At 31.0% G+C, this 10,354-nt stretch overlaps 1 protein-coding gene across 1 annotated transcript; it reads right to left on the reverse strand.

Annotated features, from left to right (window-relative positions):
• Positions 1-971: 971 nt before the first annotated feature.
• Positions 972-2,814, reverse strand: LOC112717841 (uncharacterized). The gene is made up of 3 exons (XM_025769772.1): positions 1,785-2,814; positions 1,241-1,330; positions 972-1,147 (listed from the first exon to the last, which is right to left on the reverse strand). The coding sequence occupies exons 1-3, from the start codon at positions 2,812-2,814 to the stop codon at positions 972-974; spliced, it is 1,296 nt and encodes a 431-aa protein (XP_025625557.1).
• Positions 2,815-10,354: the final 7,540 nt, after the last annotated feature.

Genomic DNA, 10,354 nt, shown 5'->3' on the forward strand with positions numbered 1-10,354 from the left:
TATTTTTAGTTTAATTTATGTTATGTACGTAATTATGGTTATATAAATTTTAAGATTTAATTTTGTTTGTTGGATTTTAATCATTATAGAATAGGATCTCTAGAAGTAGGTTAAAATTCAGTTTTTTACTATTGTAGAACAGAATGAAATCAGATACACAAAAACTCACTTTTATCTGCTCATTCGTAATGATTATTAAAATATTTCTCATTTAACCTCGTGCAAACCATATAATGAATATACTAAAATAATTTATAGTTGTTATGTACATATTATAACCAGATTTTGTTATTTGGGTGACTCCAAAGGTAATGAGTGTTTGGATTTCAGTTTGTAAACAGGAGTTTGTATAAAATTGATTTTATAAATTTGATTTTAATGAAAAGTAAGTTTGTGTTAATGTAATTTATGTTTGGCCATCTTTATATTAAAATGGATTATAGTAAAATAAATAATGTTTGGATTATATTATTCAAAATCACTTTTAGATGAAAAATTACTAAAAGAGACATCAATTTAAATAATAGTTTATATTATTCTATCATTTTACTTTATATTTGAATAGATCTTATTAAGAAACACTATTTTATAATAAAATTAATATTTACTTACTAAATTAAAATAACATATAAAATTTGACAAAATATATTTTAATACATATATTTTTATCATAGTTGTCAGAATCGAACCGGTGATCAAACCGGTCAGGCTACTGGGTCACTGAGTCACTGGTTCAACCGGTGGGTCACTGGTTGAACCAGTTAACCCAGTCCCACATAAGTAAAACGTATAAAATAGCTAAAAACTTAAAAATTAACAGTTAAAAAACATATCTCCAATAACATCATAATAAACATTAAGTCTCAAATCCTAAAAATAAGTAGTAATACGAAAATAAACATAAAATTTAGTACTATTAGTCTATTACATGAACAACTCAATTTAGCACAATGAAAATAACAATTCATGGATTATATCCAAGGAGTAACTTCAAAGTCTGGATATCTTTCTTCATCTGACAAATCTCGAGCTACATCCTGATTGGTTTCATTCTGATTTGCAATTTCCACAGAAGTATGATTTGCATTTTTCACAGAAGTATTATTAGCTTCGCCATCATCTCGATCATCTTCCAGATTCAATTCATCTTGCATTTCAATAATGTTTCACAAATCATAATCAATAATAAGGCAAAACATTTGGTTAAAGCATTACAAAATCATCCCTAACAACAACATACCCAAATCATCTAAAGCTGATTGAAGAGACATATTTGCAAGATCATTCTGTAAAGCATCAACTTCTTCAGGAGTTAAAAATGGTGGTGAATCTTCCATTATCCATTACGAATGATCCTCAAATGCATCAAGACAAATTGGATCATAACTTTGCTTTCTCATTCGGTTCTTATATTATCAATTAACTTGATTATTCTTTTTATGACTAAAAATTTAAAATAATGTCTTCAAGAAAGAATAATAAAAAGTACCTTTGTTGTAGGCTTAAGTTGTAATGAACATAAACATGATCATTAAGCTTTTGATTCTCTAACCGATTCCTTTTCTTTGAGTGAATGTGTTCGAAAATGCTCCAGTTATGCTCACAACCTGAAGAATTACAAGTTTGACTCAAAACACGAATTGCTAACTTTTGCAGGTTTGGTGCTCCACATCCATAAAATTCCTACCATTGATCTTAACATAAAAAGAAAATAATCACAATCATAAAAATCAAATCTTAAACATATCATAATTATAAAAAACTAATTTTAATAAAAAATTTACCAGGCATCACTGTGCTTCGCTCACGTATTGCAGACTGTCTCCCAAAGTCTCCTTCAGCATTCTTAAAGATTCTCTTCTCACTTGTCAATTTAGTATTCAAATCAGCATCACCGTAAGCATATCTCTCAATCACATCTAGTAGACCAGAAATTGTTTCTTTGTGCTTGTCAAATTCTGCATAATTAAATCGAAAAGCTGGATTTAACCAATAACCAACAGCATGAAGGTTTCTTTTAAATTGTAAATCCCAACGTGAATCTAAAATCTTCAAATAAGGTTCAACAACCCTCTTTCTTTTTTGAAACTTCTTCACCATGTCTTCCCTAGCCTTATACATAGCTTGATAAAGAAAACCAATTGCAGCTCTATCTTCACTATCCACAATACGCAATACATGAACAAGTGACTCCGTAAGCTTAACAATATCAGTACATTGATTCCAAAATTTAGAATCTAAGACTTGATCCACAAACTTTTTTGCTTTGGCTTCTTTAGAGTAAGCTGAACTTGTCCATTCTATAGATGTCACCATAGCTCTCAATGCATCCTTTTGAGCCAAAATACTTTGCAAAGTAATGAAATTAGTGGCGAATCGAGTTGGAGCTGGACGAAGTATTTCTCGGCCGCCTGTGAACTGTCTCATCAAGTACAAAGGATGGCAGTGATTATAGATATACTTCGTAATCATTAGAGCTTGTGACACAGTTTCAGTCACTTCTATAAACTTTCCAATATCCTGCAACATCAGATTAATACAATGTGTCACACAAGGAGACCAATACAATCTAGGAAACTCCGATTCCAACAACCTTCCAGCAGCAACGTAATTTACAGCATTATCTGTCACTACATGTACAACATTCTCAGAACCAACAAATAACACAACATCCCTAAGCAACTTAAACAAAGCCTCAGCAATTTTCGAGATATGAGAAGCATCAACTGACTTTAGGAAAACAGTTCCTTTAGGGCAATAAACCAAGAAATTAATTAAAGTACGCCTACAACGATTAGTCCATCCATCAGCCATGATAGTACATCCAGTTTGTTTCCAAATCACACATAACCTTCAATCATCTTCTTTACATCTTCAACCAATTTACTTAACAAATATCCACGAACTCTTTGGTAATTTGGCCCTTTATACCCTGCACCCATGTTTGCAATAGCATCGATCATCGGCTGATAATAAGCTGAATTAACCGCATTGAATGGCACAGAGGCATCCATCATCCATCTTGCAATAGCAATATCACACTTCTCCACAATTTCTTTGCTTTGGAGAATACTTTTAATACTTAGTTGAGCTCCAGGTGTTGCTGCCGAGGGAAAAAAGGATTGTAATCCCTTGAGTTATTTTCCAACTCCCTTTCTAGAGCTAGGTGCTAGAATTCTTGATGCTTGTTGTTGTCGCATCTCATTACGTTCAATCTCATCAAACTCCCTTTCAACGTCATCACAAGCACCATAACTTTCTGCATATTCTTCTTGAGTTTTTCTTTTCTTGGTTCGAAGATCTTCAATGTTTTGATTGAATTGGTGTCTCACCACAGCTGGCACCTTTCGACATGCCTCAATATCTCCGATTTTTCCAGCCAAATGATGCTTAACCTGGTTAATTCCTCCACCCCTAATAAGCTTCTCGCAATAAATACATACTAGAGCAGTTTTTTCTTTATCCAAAACTTGTTTACAATGGCCCCATGCAGGATCAGTTTTTCCTCTATTACTAGTTTTTTGGGTTCCAATTGTTGGATCAGGAGTTGATCCTTGTTCCTGAGAAGTTGGTGTTTCTGATGGTGTATTTGATGAAGCCATCCTAAATTCCTAATCAACTAGGATCCAGGACTAAATGACTAATCTCCAAGAATAATACACAACAATTCACTAAGGCACTAACTACTAAGAATAATATACAACAGCAACCAACAATGGATAATCAAGTAATCAACAAATGAACAAACTAAACAGAAACAAAAAATATATCAAGAAACAAGACAGATCAAATAGAAAAACATGTGGTCTTGTTCATGTTCTCATCTGCCCGCATACAAAAATCAAACAGAAATCAAAGTATCAAACATATGTGAACAACCAACAATCTAAATTCTAACAGAAATCAAACAGAAACTAACATACATAATTAATCTACAATAATCAATTAACTTCAAAAATTTTAAAAATTAAAAATACTTACCTGGACTGGACGGCTGGACCCTGGACCTGGAGGGATGGAACGACGATCAGAGAAGAGGGCGACCAGAGCGACAAGCAAAGAAGAGTAGAGAAGAGCAGAGAAGAGCGACGAGCAGTAGGCGACGATGGACCGTGGACGTGCTTCTGCCTTCTTGGCGGTGGTGAGTGGCACACTGCTCTAGATGCGGTGGTGAGGTGAGTGCCGCGCTGGTTGAAGCTGAACGGGGCGACAAGGTGGCTGAATGAGTGGCGCACCTCTCTATCTCTCAGCTCTCAACTCTCATGGAGTCATGGTGCATGGTGATGGTGGTCTCTCAAACCGTTTGGGAATGGGAAGGAAAAGTGGGAAACAGGGGATGGAGGCTAGGGTTACAGCGTTTCAGCAGTAGCTTTTGTTTTTTTTTTAATAAAGAAACGACGTCGTTTCTAGCGCAGAAAAAAAATTTTTTCGAACCGGTCCGGGTTAAATGAAACTCGCCAGTTCACCGGTTCTGATCAAACCCGGCCGGTTCAGTACGTGTCTTTCTGGTTCGACTCCTTGTCCGGTTAGATGCCTCACTCGGACCGGTTATGGCACCGGTTCACCGATATTTCGGTCCAACCGGCCAGGTCGGTCCGGTTCTGACAACACTGATTTTTATACAAACATAGTATATAATAATTGCGACCAACAACATATATAATATGAACAAAAAGATTATAATAAGTAAATAAAATTTATATGAATAGAACCAAATAAAAAATAAAAAAATTTATACACAACATAAATATAATATAATAAAGGATAAAAAAGAATTTATATAAATAAAAAATAATAAAAATATCATAAAAATTAATAAAAGTAAGAATTTATATCAATAATAGTTGTCATATGAATAAAAAAATACAATAAAAATATAACATTAGAACACTAAAAAAATGATATAAAAATATTTATCATATAAATAAAAAATACAATAAAAAACATAAAAATCAAAATATGAAAGAGAGTACTAAAAATAATAAAAAACTTAAAATATTTACCTTAGCGTGATTGAAACAAATTTGAAAGATTTTTAGGGAAAAAAATTGGAACGAAGAACATACACAAAGAATTACTGTGAAACAAATCTGAAAGATTTTGAGGGAAAAAAATTGGAACGAAAAACATACACAAAGAATTACTGTGAAAGTTATATAGTTACCTGCATCCTTTTTATAGAAGAAAATAAAGGGTATAGTTGGTAAAAAAGAAATGAATTTCTCATCTAATTTCTCAACCGTAATCAACCTTTCCCAACGTAAACGCAGAAGCTAGGATTTTTTGCTTCACATGAATGTACATTTAGAGGTGAAAGCAATTCTGAGTTCAGAGTTTCACAAAGTTGCCAAACATAAAAAATGGAACGTTCAAGACACTCAAACGGACTTCTCTCTTCCCAACGTAAATCCCAAACATACCCTTAATTTTTGCCGAACAAAAATATTTCAGAAGTTCAGTAAAGGAAGCACTTCCAAGCACCTCTACTTATCATTAAGAACCTCAATCTACATCATCATTATGTCATCACTAAGCAAGAACCTCTACTGAGTTAAGCTCCACGACACGGTTGTGAAAAACCTACTTTTTGAGCTGCGTTGGTTAGAAATTCTAGATTCTGGTTTCCGTAATCAGTCTCAGTTTGACGAGCCAAACTCGATTCGCAAGAGAAGAGAAATTATAATACAATATTATTATTATTATATTAATATTAGAGCTTCTTGAGCAATATTATAATATTATTTGTTAGGCTTTAGTTAAAAACATGAGATAAGTTTAACTGGGCTCAGAGTCTTCTGGTGCATGTTAATGCCAGCACTCTCTAACGACTTTAGCAATGCTATTGTCTAATCGTATACCTTCTATTCTCATGCTTATCATATTATTAGTATCATTTATACTTGTAGCTCAGATGTTTACCTATAGATATTTTACTACTTGTATTCTAATACATCTAATTTTAGTAATTATCCACCTGAGATAATTGTAACAAACGTTTTTACCAACCAATCACCATTAGCCACAGTTTCTCCACTCACAAGGTGACACCTAGCAGCCCTTATCTCTCCTCCAACCGAACTTGAAGAACAAGAAAATAAAAGAGAGAAAACCCCATGGTTTTTTTATCTTCAAAACTTGATTTCTTCCTAATCAAAACTCTAATAAAAATTTCGAACTGATTAAAGTGATCCTCTCTTTTTTCTCTTCAAATCCATGTCACTTTTCATAGTTCAAGTTCAGGTTAGGTGGCTACTCATCTCTTCTCTTTGATTTGGCTATAAACACCATGCTTGAACTTGTGTTTTCTTGATGTTTTTCCATAGATTTCTTGCTTAACATGACTTGTGAGCCAAGGATCTTTCATTTTTAGCAAGTTTAAGGAGAGGAAATCCTCTCTAACTAGCAGCTGCAAATTCGGTTGAGTATGCATCATGAGATTTAAAGTTGTTCTTGGTCAAATTTAGGAGGAAAAGTGAGCTAGGAACACCTGAAAGTGCAGCCGGTTTTTGGAAAAGCAAACTAAGGTAGAATTTGGTAAAATTAATCTTAGTTAATTGTGTTTGAGTTGTGCGATTATTGTATGATTTGGTTATGGTTGAAATTGATTGTTTATATGAGTGATTCTTGTTAAAAATTTGATGAAAATTAGATGAAAATCAAGTTTGTGAGTTTGATTTTATGGCTACTGGAAAAATGAAACTCCAGCCCAGATTTAGCCTCAAATTAATGATGAATTTGTATTCAAATCAAGTGAAAATCATGGAGCTTTAGTGGCTGCAAATTTATTTTGAATTATGGTAAAAATCAGTTATCAAAATGATTAAAAAACTTATTAGAATTGAATAAAGAATTTGACGAATTTACGAAGAACATGAAAAACACTTTGAATATAACCAAAAACACTCAAGAACATTTCTTTGATCCATTTTGGAGTCAAAGTGCAAATATTAAAATATTTTGGGGTGAAAAGTATAAATACTAAAAGTTTAGGGGTTAAAATATAAATATCAAAAGTTAAGGGTGGTTAAGTCCTATTTTTAGGAGAGATTATATCCGAATTTTTATAAAAATATAAAAATTTGACTAAAATGAATTATTTGAACCGAGCCTTAGATGTTTGATTCATGAATTTGAAACTTGATAACTGAAAATGAATATTTAAGGACTTATTTGATGTTGGTTATCGATTGTTTATAAAATTAAAAAGTGGGTATTCTTTTAAAAGTATTAAGGATAGATTTAAAGTGCTTGAAAATGGCTTGAGTTACGATTGCTAAAGTAAAGATTGTGAAAAAGTTTGATGGTTGAGGTTTGAAGAAAAGAATGTTGAAGAAAGATAAAGGAGATTTTAAAGAATGAAAAGAGGATTTAGTTTTAATTGAATGTTTAAATACGGGGAGTACCCACGAACTGAACGATCATTAGTCTTGGAAAAACCTACAGACCATTATTTGTTTTAAATGCGGGAAGTACCCACGGATAGAATGATTGTTGATCTTGAAAAAACCTATGGACTGATTGATTGTTTAAATCTGGGGAGTACCCACAGACTGAATGGTCATTGATCTCGGAAAAACCTATAGACTTTAAATTTGGAGAATACCCACAGACTAAATGATCATGGATCTCAGGGAAACCTATGGAATGATTATGAAATGATCTCGGGGACGCCCACGGATTGAAGATCACTGTTTCTCATTGTACGTATATTTTGGAGTCAAACTTTGCGACGATTGCCTGTTGTCACGGAATGGTGGTATTTTAACCACATCGACGCATATACACGAACTACTGCAATTGGAAAACCATATCTGGGACTTGTTCCTGGGTAATGTTGGGTTGCAGGGTGTAAACCAACACATGAGCTCATGGCTTGCTTAGAACAAGTATGCATCAAATTATTTGCACATTTTATTTTTTGTGATTGTGATGTTTGTCTCATTGCGAATTGTTTGTGTGCTGATATGAATCTCTTACTTGTACTATTAGTTTGTGGATGTATTTGAGTGACTAAGAACTGATGTTGTGATTGAGAATTAATTATGTGGCTGAGAGATAGTTAATATGACTAATTATGTGATTGAAATTTGAGTTTCACAATTAAATCATACTCTAAAGGTTAACCAAGAGCTGGAAAAATGGAAGGAATTATACTTTGTTCTTCTCAGGTTCTTAGTAAAAATATATTATTTCATACTATCGGGTCATTGAGGGCAACCTTGATTAGTAAATTTACTATGACTAATTTACTACTCGCTTAGTATTGAACCTATAGAGTCACACACTAACGAATGTTTTAATCTTTGCTACAGAATTATTTAATTATTATTTTGATTTGATCAAATAAATAATTATATTAATTCAAATAGAATATTATTGTATTCTTTGCTATCATCAAGAATATAATAATAGTATCATAATTGAGAATATTAAATGAGATTTGAAAATAATTAATTATTCTATTTCTAAATTTGATTTCTAAATTTGGATGAGATCCTAACGGATTCTGTTTCAAATTGAATTATGATATAATTCATAAATTTGAAAGATTCAAGTCTAAAATAATAAGATATGATTTCAATTTGAAATGAGATTCAAATATGAAATCAATAACAAATCTCATACTATATATATGTATGCTAAGAGTAGAGGAAATACAAAAAAAATCAACACATGAGTTTTATTCCTTTGCTTCTACACACATAAATGTAAGTGAGTCTAATTCTTGAAAAAGAATTTTATGGTGTACAAAGAGTTGCAAAGAGATTTATCAATTTAGATCAGATATCCATTGGTCAAGGAGTTGATAGCAAAGGTTGGTTTCGGTGTGGATATGCATAGAGTCTTCGTACAATCGAAGAATAAAGTTTTTACTAAAGCGTCCAAAGGTATTTAGATCTGATCTATATATATTATTCTAATAAAATTTAAGCACAAAATAGATCTTTAAAATTATTTTTTTTTTCTTCCACTACGTGTTATAAACACATGGTAATTCTTACAATAGTATCAGAAATTTGACTTTTTGTGTTTAAAATTTTGTTCCTATTTTCTTAAAGTTTTGAATTGATAGGATTAATCCAAATTTTTTTAAGCATGTGATTGAGATTATTTTTTAATAAATTAATAGTTAATTTATTTTAATTTTAATTATTTAATTGTGATTAAATTATCATTTTTTTAATATAATAGATATATTTATAATCAAATATTTTGTTTGATTTTATTTATTTATTAAATTTTATTGTGATTTTGGTCATAAAATATAGGAATAATGCAAAATAGTTTTTGTTTGTTTCTTATATATATTTATAAGTGTATATATAAAATTTAAATTTGATTTGATAATTTTTTAAAACTAAACGTTAGTCTATTATAAATCAAACTTTGTTTTGATTGATGTGTTTTGAATACTATAATTTTAGAAATTAGTTTTTTTTAATGTTCTTGATTATAAAGAGCGGCCTGACAATTAGGAGTTTTATTTTTAAGATAATAATCAGTATATACATTTGATGTATTAGGGATTTAATTTTATATTTTTACCTAGACAACTTGGGAGTATAAAATTTTTAATTCATGAATACTGGTAGAGATTTTCTAACAATGGAGATAAGTCCTAAAAGTTAGGAGATTACCAAAAATAAATTTATCTCTTGTTTACAAGGAGCAGCCTGACAATCAGGAGACTTATACTCACAGATAGAATTTATTCATGCATAAGGAGAATTAATTTTATACTTGAACCTAGACAACATAAGGGTATAAAATATAATTTAGTTAAATAATTGTCTAACAACTAGATAATTATTTGGGATTATAATTGTACAAAATTTAATTTAATCATATTTATTTAGAATAAATATGAGCAACAACTTGACAATCAAGACACTCATTCATAATTTTAAATAATTTAACGCATTTATGCTTTTGTTAATATCTCAAAGGTATATTTAGACCGAAATAAGTGAGTTCTCCATCATCTAAGTCTTTGATTTCTAGACCCAAAAAATAATTAATTTTTTTTTAAATTCTTCAAAGTAAAAACAAAACTAAGTTTGACAATTAATGATTCAATTTCAGCAACCATTGTTTTTCATTACCATAATATCATCAACATAAGCTAACAAATAAATGATAGAATTATAAATTTGTCTAACAAATAATGATGCGTCCGAGTTAAATTAACAAAATTAAATAAAAAAAGAGCAAATTTGAGAGTGAAATGCCATGTGATAAGAGAATTCTTGTATAGTTTAGAATCGATCAAAATAAGAATCAATTCGTTAGTAGCATAATCCAAACCAATAATGAATCCTCATAATTAAATGTTAATTCAAAGGATGTCACAATC

Source organism: Arachis hypogaea, chromosome 10 (assembly GCF_003086295.3).
Source record: "Arachis hypogaea cultivar Tifrunner chromosome 10, arahy.Tifrunner.gnm2.J5K5, whole genome shotgun sequence".
In the NCBI taxonomy this organism is placed as follows: Eukaryota; Viridiplantae; Streptophyta; class Magnoliopsida; order Fabales; family Fabaceae; genus Arachis; species Arachis hypogaea.